This window comes from Talpa europaea (assembly GCF_964194135.1).
Source record: "Talpa europaea genome assembly, chromosome: 5".
Lineage (NCBI taxonomy): Eukaryota > Metazoa > Chordata > Mammalia > Eulipotyphla > Talpidae > Talpa > Talpa europaea.
In genome coordinates, this window is record NC_140071.1 from 10,068,755 (window position 1) to 10,082,334 (window position 13,580).

Sequence of the window (13,580 nt, forward strand, 5' to 3'; positions counted from 1 at the left end):
TTCTCTTCTGACTCTGTATCCTTTTATGTGTCTGTATGCAAATCTTGCCCCCAAAGCTTCATAACTGGTCTTGGGTTTATTCTTCAGAGAACTTGAATCACCCAATTCTAAGGTAAGAAAAATTTAAAAAATACTGATTGAATTTGTCTTCTGCACCTAAAAGTTTCAATATTCAATGAATAGTCTTGGTTTGCTCATGTATTAAAAATATGGATAGTAATCGAATCCCTTCATTCATGAAATTTCAACAAAGTCAAGTCCCTCTAGGAAACAGTCATTGCTTCCTTATTAAAAAATTCTGTCTTTTTCTTGAACCTTGTTTATCTACTTTAATTGGTGCTAATAGTCTCAAACAGAGAAATAAATAATTGCATTTATCGTATTATATAGGAAGCTACTTTAGAGTAGGAAGGAGTCGTCACTGAATTCACTGGTGTCTCCATAACATCTTGCTCTCACATGTTTGATTTGTAGTATTTTATGAGAACATTTGACTGTTCTTGTTACTAGTGACCTGGTCACATTTTAAGCATGGAATTATTTCTTTTGTATCTTGGAGTATTCAAAGAATTTATTATAGTCTTTTTCAGTAGATTCATCACAACTACTGCCTTGAACTGAAATAAACGCCTATTATTCCAGGTACATTCTGGATTATTTACTTTCTCTACTGTCCAAGGCCAAATGACTCTGAAAAATATGCCATTTTAAAATATGTCAATTACCATTTGAGCTGCAAATATAGATATCATATTCTTAAAGAAACTTTTCCCTTTTTTCCTAATAACTAATATTTTATTTATTCTTTATGAGTGGTCTACTATTTGGCTTAATTGCATTCTGAAAGTAAGTCACATACTCTTAAATTATGAACTAATTTAGGGTAATATCCCTGATTATTTCATATATTTCCAAGGAGGGCTTCATATCAATTTATAATATATTTAAAGTAACTAATCTTAAAAAAATCAAAATAATGTAAAAATTTTGAACAAATGTGAGAGCAGGAATATTCTCTAAAAGTAATTCATGAAATTGTAGATAGAAGAGAAAGAGCTATGGGATTTGAGGTTACATAGGGTAGTCCTCAGCACTTTCAAATAAGGCAAAGAACTGGAAACTTTCACGAGCAAAAGGTAAACGCAAATGGTTATTCAGAGAAATTTAAACACTTAATATCTTAAGGATAGAGTCTCAACTATTAAATGATGTTAATGAACATTTTCCTATCCAATAAAAGATAATAAAGAAAGCTAAAAAATTATCTCTTGATGTCAAATATTTATCCAAATACATAATGCAAGGCCTTAATGAAAGGTAGGGTGCATATTTATGTTTATTATAATTAATTCTAGATGCAGACTCATACCTATATCTAGGTATATAAATATAATAGTTCTTTTGTGTTTTAAGGATTTGTGTACCTTGGTGTTCACAATTAATCTTTATAAGGCTCAGCCTCTGCCATTTTAGCTCAAGGTAGTCAGGAATATACTTTTCTTCAGTTAAAATGGTTTCTCAGCTTCTTAGTTTCTATAAATGGAGTTAATGGAAGCTAAATGTAAGCAGTACATTTGCAAGTAGACTTCATACAAACATCAATTTCAGGAAAATAATTCTCCTGAGGGTCCCAAACACTAAGTATAACACAGTTATGAAAAGTCAAGTAGGGCAAACTCCCAAGGTACTAACATGTTTAGCTATACTGCAGTGCCTCCAATCCACACTCTCTTTTATTTTTTCTCTGAGTTTCTTAGAAATATGCTATAATACCCAGCCCTATCTGCTTTTTCCCCATGTGTATAATTTGTGCACATTATCCCTTCTTTTTCCTTTAATATTTTTCCTGTTGTTTTTGTTCTTATGATCCTAGAATATGTTTGAATGATCTAAGAAATTATAACAGCTATCTCAGCACTATAAAGCTATTTGCAGCCACTGCAGCACCAGTCCAATCTCCGGCCAGGGAGGCGACCCACATGACGCAGCAGACCTCTCCTGTCTCACCTGCTGCTCCCCTCAGCAGTGTACTTTGGTCAATTTGCCTGTTCTGTTTCCTACTCTGTCTCTGGTGAACCCTCTCAACTCCCACACCTCTGGCCTACACCCCAGCTATTGTATGCATAAATAAATCTTAAAAAAAAAACACTAATAGTAATAACAACAACAACAATAATAATAATGGTAATAATTCCCAGTAATAAGGGGTAACATACTCCTAAATTAATACCTGGAAAACACAGGTAAGCAACAGATATCAAACAAACAGCACAACTAAATATGTCAAGAAACTGTATTTTGATACTTATTTTTCACAGCAGATTTTTACTATCACTCTTAAGTGAGCAAACATGTTTTTCAGACCAAGAAAAGGTGATTCATACCTCATCTTTCCTTAGCTGACATGACTCAAGCCTATTGTTGACTCCAAGGACATGGAAGGAAGGCAGCTTTCCTGACGATTCGAAAGCATCTCTGTCTTTGATAACCCCTCATGGGGATCAATTAGACCCATCTTGTGTACAGTGAGCGAGGCAGGCTTCTACCTATCAGGAATAAGCTAGGGACACTCTATTTCACAGAAAGTAGTACTTGTCAGGCACTACCTCTGTGACATAAAAAAATAAATAGGGGCCTCCCCTAGTGGCGCAGTGGTTGAGCGCTGGGCTGAGGAGCCGGCGAGGGTCCCACATGGAGCGCAGACCTCTCCTGCCGCCCGCTGCTCCCCTCAGCAGTGTCCTTCGGTCCTTCTGCCTGCTCTGCTCCCCGCTCTGGCTCTGGTGAATTCTCTCACCCTCCCGCGCTTCTGACTGTACCCAGTGCTTGTATAAATAAATAAATAAATCTTAAAAAAAAGAAGAATTTCTGTAAAATGGTGGCTCCTTTGTTCCTCAGACTGCGTTTTAACTCTAAGCATTTTCTTGCGTTTAGAAGTGTGTAGCTTTAACATTTACCAAGTGGTATTTTCTACTTTCTCTATTTTTTTTTTTTTTACTTTTAAGTGCTATATCAAAATCAAAGTTTTCCTAATATTTTTACTCACATTATTTTATCAGTCTTCTAAAATAGAATATATAGTGAATTAAACAACTCAGCCTTTTCTCTAAGATATCGTGTTCCACTAACAAATTAAATTCTCTTCATTTATTGAAATGTACAGAGTTTCCATCTAAATTTATTTACCTTTTTATTATGTTTTTACAACCTTAATGTTTCTTCCATAACTGATGATATTCTTGAAATGATCTGTAAATCAACTCACTGGGGAATTCCCCTTTTCACAGATATCAACAGCATCCACAAGCTCAGGAACAAGATTAATGACAGATTAACCTACCACAGCTACTAATGTAGCAGATTCTTAAAAATGTCCCTACAACACTGGTGATAAATACAGTTTTCTGGAGTTTAATCAAAAGTGAATCATGCAATATGGACATACAACATGGTTGTTCTTTTCCCAAGACAAATGCACTTTACTGAGTTTTCTGGTGATCACAGAAATTCTTGAAGAAGGAAAATTGTCCTCAGCCCTTGAGGGCATGGAGGTAGATTAAATGAATACAAAGAGCAGTTTGCAATCTCTCAAGCCATTTCCCTAAACTCTATGAATGAACTATTAATTGATTGATCTACGATTTATGATTATATATTCCATAGCGTAAAATCTTATGAGATACCTCGGCATAGTTTCCCTCTGTTAATAGAGTAGTATTTTGCATTAACAGTCTACTTAATACTTGTTTTGGTCTGATTCTTGAATACTAAGATTTACTGTTAGTAGTAGAAGATTTATTAGAATAAATCATGTGTTTCTTTTTCTTTCTTCTTTCCTCCCTGACTCACTTCCCTAACCCTTCACGTGTTCTGTTTGGTTCATTGTAATCAGAATAGTTGGGTCGGTAGAAATCAATGGATGTGAACAGTAAATCATGGGGTGCATGTTTTGTGGGCCTGGGACTAGGAATTAAGTGTATAGAAGTTACACTGAATCAAAACAAGGCTCAAAATAAGCTACAGGACAATGATCCAGCAGCCTTAGGTCAGAAAGGAGCTCCTTACAAAGTCTGGAATTGTAGCAATTTGGCAATTCATCTTATTCTAGATGGACTCTGTATTTCCATCCACAGACACAAATGTCACAGTGAAAAAAAGGAAGAGCAAGTTCAAGTGATCAAACTATTGGTCTCATTTACTCACTTTGGGTAAGGGACAGCGTTTGAGAATGATTGAAAAATGCATCTTTGAGGCTGTATTATTAAACCCTTTTACAGGTGAAAAACAGAGATTGGTTAGCATGGGACTGACATCAGTCAGGTACTTCCTCTAGAGCTTATATAAAGTCATTATATAATCAAGTATCATATTCTATAACAATAACTCACGCAGGTTCAATCACTTTCTCTGACACTCAAGAAAGAAAATGTTCTCACCTAACAGCACTGCTGCCCACATCGAGGTCCTGTGCAGTGACAGCACCGATGATGGTCCCCACCGGGGTGTCTTCAAAAACCTCCATGGTGTACAGAGGCTTGCTGAAAACCGGGGGTTCATCCACATCCAGCACGCTGATCTTCACTGTGGCCGTGTCCTTGAAAGGACCCGCAGATTGAAAGCGGTGGTCAAGGTGAAGGTTGGAGGCTTCTACTTTAAAAGTGTAAGCCTTCTTTGTTTCAAAATCTAATGGCTGTAGTGAAGATAAAGCAACAGTAAGGCCATATGAAGGTGGCCAAGCTTCAGAGAAATTTGCAAGTTAACAACAACTGTACTGGTCTGAATTAATTTCATTTTCTTTAATCATTAGAGTGAAGTACAAGATAATCAATTTAAGAATCACCTTCTTGTAGATTAATCTGCGTTGCTTGTAAATATAATCATCTGCATATATTAAATAACATATATGGGCATTGCACATACATGCTAGGTAGGTCTTATCCATTTTATGCGAAGTTAAACAAGAAAACAAGTCTTGTAGGAGGCATTCTCTGCTCTTATCCAATACTGACATCTGGTGGTGAGAAGTAGTGATTAAAACACACAGTTGAAAAAATAGTTGAAGATACTTGGAATTACATCTAAAAAATTGGAATACAAAATGTATTTCTTCCTGAAAATCTTCCTGTTTTGACAACAATACATTCTTCTGCTAAATACTCTTGAATATATAGGTCTTTTTGTTAAAAAAAGGACTATATCCAGATTTAAGACATGCAATGGTAATTATGAAAAGATTTCTGTCCTTTTGTTTTCCCATAATTATATATATATAATATATAATATATATAATAAATGGGCATTGAAAAACAGAATCAGAATACTTTACCAAAAATTAAGACTTTGAATATACATAATCAAATTAAAGAGGAAATTGAAACAAAATATTTAGAAGTCATTTGTTCCTGGAGTCATTGATCCTTAATTTTAATTTTAATTCATTTATTCTGAATGTTAGCTTTATACTCTCACCAGATAAATTATAGTCTACAAATATGATATTGCTATATTGATTTATTTAAATGAAACCTTTGCAACCAATGACTCTGACTTTTGATCACTTATGAAAAACTAAGAGAACCAAAAATTAATTTTAACAGTGATTTTACAGAACCCTTAAAGTTTCTACTTTCTTATTAAATTCCCTCTCACATATCTACAAAGACTTGTAAATTGTTGCTTCAACAAATCTTTTTTTTTTTTTTTTCCTTATTGGGGGGAAGATAGAGTAGAAGTGATATATTTCTCTTCTAAGGACAAGATTGCTCCTCTATGCACTTTCTCTGAGTAAACAGAAAGAAAAGAAAAAAAAAAAATAACTATGAAGTTCTCCAAGCTCTCACCACCTCAGAACATGTATTATAGCAAATTGTAACCCCTGTTTGACTTGGCATTCAGTCTCCTTCACTGTAATTTTCAATTTCATTTTCATTTAGGAGAGCTATATTTATTTTTCCCTGTAATTATTCCTTTTATTATCTACCTGACCCCATTTTAGTCACTTCTTATTTGTTGTGTATTCAATTATTTTTATATTTGTAGTAACCTAACTCACATATATTTACATAGAGTACTGAATTATTTTTAATATCTACTTCTGTCTTTTTAGGAATTTTGATTTCCCTTAAAGATAATACAAGAAAGAATGGTATACAGATATGCCATGGTTAATCTTAGCGATATTGTTTACATGAAGATAAAGTAACTATAAAAAGGGAGGGGACAGTCCAAGATGCTCTTTTTCTGAGCACTCTGCAGTTGGTCTAGAGTATTTTAAGGAATCAGACTCAAGAAAAGACAAACCATTCAGAACCGTGAAATACTATTCAAGTCAAAAAATTAGAAGTGGCTACAATTACTGGGAAAGTTTAACCTAGAGTGAAAACAGATGAAAGCAACACGGGATTAACATTTTCAAGTATTTGAAGAACCAACCTACTTAAGATCAGTTAGGGTTATTTTGTAAGTTTCTGAGTGCTGTAAAAACAATAATTCAAATTATTAATAACAGTAGCATTGGGTTCAAGGGAAAGAAATATCAAACAAATGAAACCATTCAAAACTGACTTGATTGAAAAGTCACTGATGATGTGTGCAGTGATAAGAAGATGCACGGCAAATGAGATTTTTTTCTCACTTGACTGTCAACAAACAGAATGGAGAGAAGCGTGTAATTTTGTTTAGTGGATAAGTTGTTTGAAAACATACTAACTTCCAGGGCCTCCGTGGTGGCGCAGGGGTTAAAGTCTCAGCGTTATCAAGCTATCACCAGCCACAATAGCCTCAGCTCTATCCCAGGCAAGAGAGCTGACTCACATGGCACAGCTTGCTGGCTGCTCCCCTCAGCGGTGTATTTCAGTCAGTCTGCCTGTTCTGCTTCCCACTCTGTCTCTGGTGAATCCTCTCACCCTCTGCACCTCTGGCCTATACCCCAGTTCTTGTCTGCATAAATAAATCAATCTTTAAAAAAAAAGAAAATGTACTATGAGAAATCAGATGCCTTGAGAAAAGTCTGAGCAGTTATATATAGCAGAAAAGGCTGCATTGGCTGATTCAAATTAAAGATAAAATAGATTTTCTGTTGTTGCAAACTAAATGCTCTGTGAAAGTCAAACAATATAATTTTTCTTGGTTAGTAATTCATAGCTTCTAGCATAAAACTATTTGACATTATCATTGTAGAGGGCCTTTTGCTTAGAAAGTTAATTGAGCAATCCTGGCTCATATTTACTGCAAACTTTGGACCTAGAATAAATTTTTCAGAATGTAGGAGTAAGTGCCAATTGTTTCTCATTTCACTCTACTTTATCCTAGACTTTGAAATGTCTCTGATTATCTGTATGATTAGGCAAATTCTTCTACACAAGACATACATTTTATTGACCTATTAGATGAACATACTTGAGCTAGATGATGAGTTTGACTCCCCAATTCAAAGTATATTTCAAGCACAGAGATTAAAGTCCTGAAATCCTTTCTATGTTTTTTTTTTTTTTTTAGTTGATCAGACATATTTTGTGCCTTTTAAGATCTGCTGACCTATCACAGCAGGTAATTATCTGGTGGTCAGGGAGAGAGTGTGATCAGGGAGACAGAGTGTGATGAAAGAACCTGTCTGTGCATACAGATTTTTTTTTCTTTTCTTCTTCTTCTTCTTCTTCTTTTTTTTTTTTTTTTTTTTTTGCAAATGAAAACATGAATCCTGCAGTGATCAAAGTACTGGAGCAAGTAGTAGGAGAAAGGCCGTAATAATTTCCTTCATGGCTTTACTTCTTCATGACCCAGATCCTTAGGCAATGCTACTTTATGAAAATAGATAGCTTGGAAAAAGTAAAGAGAATCAACAGTGAAATCTCTCTAGTTGTTCTTATCCTACTGTTCTGATTGACTACCTTCCATTTTCTTTGTGTGTGTGTGTGGGGGGGGGGTGTTGAGGAAAGAAACTCATCAACTTTACAAGCATCAAAAGCCTCGAGTATTGAAATAAGTACAGAACAAACGGGATTGTTTTTGTCAGACAATGAATCATCTTCTGTGACAGAACTCCTTGTTATGAAGTTAAGGTCATTTAACTCTTGCAAAATAAATAGAAACTTTTGTGGCACAGCTTCGGGTCCATTCAATTTTCAGAATCTTTCCTAAAAAGTAAAAGTAAGGAAGTCTTTCCTGATTGAATAGAATATTTGGGTGAGTAACTTCTTGCCTCCTGGTTATTTCAATTAAGGAAGGTTAATGAAACCAGAATTTTCAGGAAAAAACTCACATTGTAGAGAATTGTGTTGAAAGGAACCACACCATAAGAAAAGGAATATATTTAATTGTACTTTGGAGTTGGGTAAGATAATACTGTTTTGCAACTTAGTTTTTCAATATTTTTTCTGCTCTTTGATCAGGTCCAGGTTATGAATAATAATATAAACTATTAAATGCTAAATGATTTTCTTGCTTCAAAAAGGGATAAGCAATGTTTAGCTTCAACACAAGAGAAAAACCTCCCTGGGCTCTACCAAATCTGATCATGCTTCCAGACAGACAATGTTGAGTGAAAATAGCATAGTTCTATTTTGAGGGATTTTAAAAAAAGCAGTGTTAGCAGACAGAATGCCAACATGACCCCCAATTTGCTCTTCCCAGTGATCTTACTCATATATTTCCCTGCCTAGAAGTGAGGGAGGGGCCTGTGAACTGGGTCATGAATTTGTTAAGTTTTATGGAAAATTAAATTATGCAAATATAATTAAAGTCCTTAATCACTTGATGTTGAGTTAATTAAAAACAGATTTTACCAGAGGGGTCTGACCTAATCATGTGCATCTTTAAAAGAAAGAGGCAATATAGATGATTTCCTCTGGGCCTGGAAGTAAACCTGTGAGTACAGGGGTTCTCCTGGCTGGAGCATAAGGGGTCCCCACAGGAACTGAGACTAGATTTTGACCAACGCCTAACAGAAAACAGAGAAGCCTCAGTCACAAACCACAAAATAAATAAATAAATAGTTAAATAAATAAATAAATAAATAAATAAAATTTAAAATTCTGCCAATAATTTAAAAGACTTAGGAAAGTCCTCAGATTGAGTCACAGTCTTGGTCCTGGCCCTTTGATTTCTCTTTGGAGACTCAGGGCAGAGGCCCATTAATCTCTTCTCTGATGCACAGTAGTTATACTTGTATCCTCTTCATTTTTTATTTTTCCATATTGATTTAATTTTTTAAATATTTATTTATTTATGCATACAAGAACTGGGGTACAGGCCAGAGGTGTGGGGGGGTGAGAGGATTCACCAGAGACAGTGGGGAGCAGAACAGGCAGACGGACTGAAATACACTGCTGAGGGGAGCAGCAGGTGAGTCAGGAGAGTCTGCTGTGCCATGTGGGTAGCTCCCTGGCCAGGGATTGAACTCATGCTGCAATGGATGCAGATAGCTTCATAGTGCTGAGTCTTAATCCCTGTGCCACCAGGCAGGCCCCCATATTGATTTAATTTTTGTGGCAGAAAAGTGTCATTTTCACCAGCACAGTAAGGTCACCACACTTGAGGAAATGTTTCCTTTAGTAACAAGACTCTACCTTCTCAACGAAATAGATCTTAATGAGGAATGTGCTCTAACATGAGGAATGTGCTGTAACATCGCCAGTGAATCCAAATAGCGAAAGTCTGTGGTTTTATCTGAAATAGACTAGTTAATTTTCAAGATAAGCAGTTACCAAACAGATTTATACTAGGCTGCACCAGGAAAAGAGACACTAGAATGAACTCTTGTTAAGTAGGTTTACTAGATCAGTCTGTACTATAAAGATAAGTCTTCAGATGAAGCATTATTTTGAACCAAAATCAAGTTTCCCAAAACTTAATTTTATGATCAATGTCAATTCATTGATTTGTTGGTAGCACTTTCCCATTTCATAAGAAATTATTCTAAAATTCCATCACTACTCAATTTACATATTAAATCATCCAGTTATGATGTCTGCACCTACCTCTTTAATATATTCAAGTCAATTTAAATTCACATAAATTGAATCATGTATTTCATTAGATTATACTGTGTGACAGTAGGGATTGAGGATGGGGTGGGTAGGAAGTTAAATTATATCCATTTATAAAGATTTCACATTTAGAGAAGGGGAAATATAACCCAAAATATGTAATTTTTAGTTAGTAATAAAATTTACGAGGAAAACAAGTCGGGAAATTGGGACATACAGAAGCGTCAGACATTATAAAGAACAGTCAGGAAATGTGTTTCTGAGGATGTAACTGAGCTGAGGTGAGAAGAGCAAGGCCTGGGAAGTGAGAGGCATATTAGTCTGAGGTAGGTAAGTTAGGCAAGATATGTGGAGTATTTTATTCCTCCTTTCAACAAATATCTCATAGGCACTTACCATGTTCTAGAAATGATTATAGATGCTGGAATAGAAAAAAGAAAGACAGAAATCACTACCTGCTTGAAGCTTGCTTATGGGATAACATAAAACTTGGAAGACAGATGTTTGTTATGTATGTCATGTGTTGGGTTGGGGCAGATGCTGGTGTGTATGTGTGTGTGTGTGTGTGTGTGTGTGTGAGAGAGAGAGAGAGAGAGAGAGAGAGAGAGAGAGAGTAGTTTGTGAGAGTAGTTTGTGAGAGTAAGCAATAGGAGATTCTAGTCTCTCATCACTGAGGAAGGGATGCAACATAATATTTCACCAATAATGTCAAACAATTATTTGGAATATAAAGTTGTTTTATCATGCTGAAAATTTTTGACAGTATTTGAGTTTTAAATTAATAAACTGCCTTATAAAAACAATAGAATTCCAGACACAAAAGTTTTTCAAATAGAAATGTTCAAGTGAAGAGACATGTTTCACAAGTTTCATAAAACTGATCTTTAAATAAATGTGTTACAGAATTATTCATTAGAAATGCACTTAATTTTTCTATGGGTGAATTAAAATCATATTAATAATTTTGTTAATTTATGACAAAGAGTTAAGAGTATTCACTGGAGAAAGGAAAGCCTCTTCAATAAATGGTGTTGGAGAAACTGAATAATCACACGCAAAAGAGTAAAAGTTGACCACTAATGTGGATCTGCTAGACTTAAGCGGCCTGTTCAGCCACCATTATGGTTACCTGCAGTTCTGCATTCCTATACAAGGTCAGAACTGCCCTTCAGAACTGGTCAGTCAGCCATATGAGCTAAACCCTACAAGGTGCCTTTCATCTCAATCAAGAGCAGAAAGCATGATCACCCTGGGAAGGGTATGTATCAAGAGGTATGACCAGGAATGCCTGGGAGGCTGAGGATGGATGCATAAACTTACCCCCGACTCATACATCATGAGGTATGACCAGGAACGCCTGGGGAGCTGAGGACCGATGCATGACCAGGGACCACAGAAACTGATCAGTGAAATGCCTTGTTGATCATGGCCTTGGGTCTGGGGTCTAGTTTCGATGACAACATTTGGTCATCAAGGTGATAACATGGTCAGCAGACGCATGTCCCCCCAAGCCCTAGATGACATTCCTGAGTTTCACCATCCTTTCTCCTTGTCCTCCTAACGCACATAGCTGATGCTCTGTGATTATTCTATCAATGAAAATGACCAGGATCTTGCTCTCAGCAGCATCCTGCCTTGTGCAGCCTGCTCAGTGTGGTGTTGCTCAACGCAACACACTAAAACTACTAAATACCTGGAAAAAAAACTAGACAAAGCACACAATATCTTAGGATCCACTGATGTCTTTGTGGATTTGTCTCCAACCATAAAAAAAAAAAAGGAGAATATAAATATTTGGTACTACATCAAACTAAAAAGTTTCTGCACAGTGAAAGAAACTATAACTAAAACAAAAAGACACCCTACTGATTGAGAAAAATATTTGCACACCATACACCTGACAAGGGGCTGGTATTAGAGATCACAAAGATCTCATCAACTCAACAAAAAGAAAAGAATTAACTTAATCAAGAAATGGGCAGAAGAGCTAAATAGACACTTCTCCAAAGAAGGTATGCCATTGGCCAACAGGCACATGAAATAATGTTCATCATCACTTATTATCAGGGAAATGAAACTCAAAGCCACAATAAGATGCCACTTTACATGTGTGAGAATGGACTACATCAAAAGACCAGAAACCTCAAGTATCAGGGAGGATGTGGTGACAAGGGTACCTTGTCTACAGCTGGTGGAAAAGTAGACTGGTCCAGTTCCTACTGACCAGTAGGAAAACAGTCTCAAAATATTAAAAATGAATTTGCCATAGGATCCAGCAATTCCACTCCTCAATGTGTACCTGAAAAATGCAAGATCACTAATATCCGTGCCATATGAACTGTGTTCATTGCCGCACTATTTACAATGAGCAAGCTATGCAAAGAACATAAGTGTCCCAAGATTAGTGGATTAGGATGATATGGTATATATACACCGTGGAATACTAAGCTATAAAAATAAATAAACTCTTGTCATTTGCAACATGGGTGTATGAAGAGGGTTATGAAAAGCAAAATAATTCAGAGAAAAAAGACAAATGGTAGATGGTGTCATTTATAGGTGGAATGTGAAGAAACAAAAAAAGCACCAGATACAACTAAACCAATAAAAACACTTAGAAATCTGACTGTATAGATTGAGGCATCAGAATGGGGGAGGGGAGTAAGGTGGGGGAGAAGCAGGATGGACTATGGTGGGGGACTGTGGGTACCCTGGTGGTAGATGGGGTGAGGTATCATACATCTGAAGTGCGTGATCCAATATCTCTAAATAATGTACTGTCTCATAAGCCAATATTGTCTTACTAAAAATGATTTCTATTGTAGGTAAGTTACACCTTCTGGGATTTTGTAGCACTGCAATCTTTTAATAGTTTTAATAAACTAACTTAAAAATCATGGACATTATTTTTATGCCCATATTTTAGTGGCAAAAATTTTGGAGCAAATTCAGTAACTGAAACAAGACAAAACAAATTTTGAAATACTTCTACTGCTTCTATATGAAGGTTTCTGGTAATATTTTTCCTAAAATGAGCTATTTCATTAACCATTATAATTGTTTAATTAAAACACATGTTTTATGTGTATATATACTATGAATTAGAGCCATCTAGGGAGGTCAATTATCTCTTTAGCTTCCGTGAGTGACTAATCTCATATTTTGCTTCTAACCTGTATTGCTGTTAACAGCAGTTGAAAATGTATGCTTTTTAAAAGTATACGATAATTTTATGCATGTTGTGATTTTGAAAATTTATAATTCTCCCTTGAGCATCCTGCTTCCCAAATTTATTACCAATAAAACACTATTTCAAAATAATTTAAAAATATGTTAAACTTTACATAATATTTGAGAACTAAGAAAAACAGTGTATCAGAAATGTTACCAATATAAGACTGCTGTTTTTTAATCAATTAAAATCCAACTTTATATAGTTTCTTCATCGTGGTTACACAAATATAGAAATGATAAAGTACCTTTGGGAGTCTAAATATAGTAGGAAGAATCAGATGATTTTAAACCGTCCATGCAGTAAGTGTCACAGATTTTTGACAGAAATGCTGACATCTGGGAAGGAAGTATAGAGTAACCAGC

At 35.5% G+C, this 13,580-nt stretch overlaps 1 protein-coding gene across 2 annotated transcripts in view; it reads right to left on the reverse strand.

Annotated features, from left to right (window-relative positions):
• CDH12 (cadherin 12) overlaps positions 1–13,580 on the reverse strand; it is a gene marked incomplete at its 3' end in the record, with an annotated part of 223,292 nt that overhangs the window by 24,650 nt on the left and 185,062 nt on the right. For both annotated transcript variants that reach the window (XM_084233140.1, XM_084233139.1), the window contains one exon: positions 4,434–4,687. In XM_084233140.1, the coding sequence (XP_084089266.1) occupies positions 4,434–4,687 (254 nt within the window). The remainder of the gene's footprint in view (positions 1–4,433; positions 4,688–13,580) is intronic.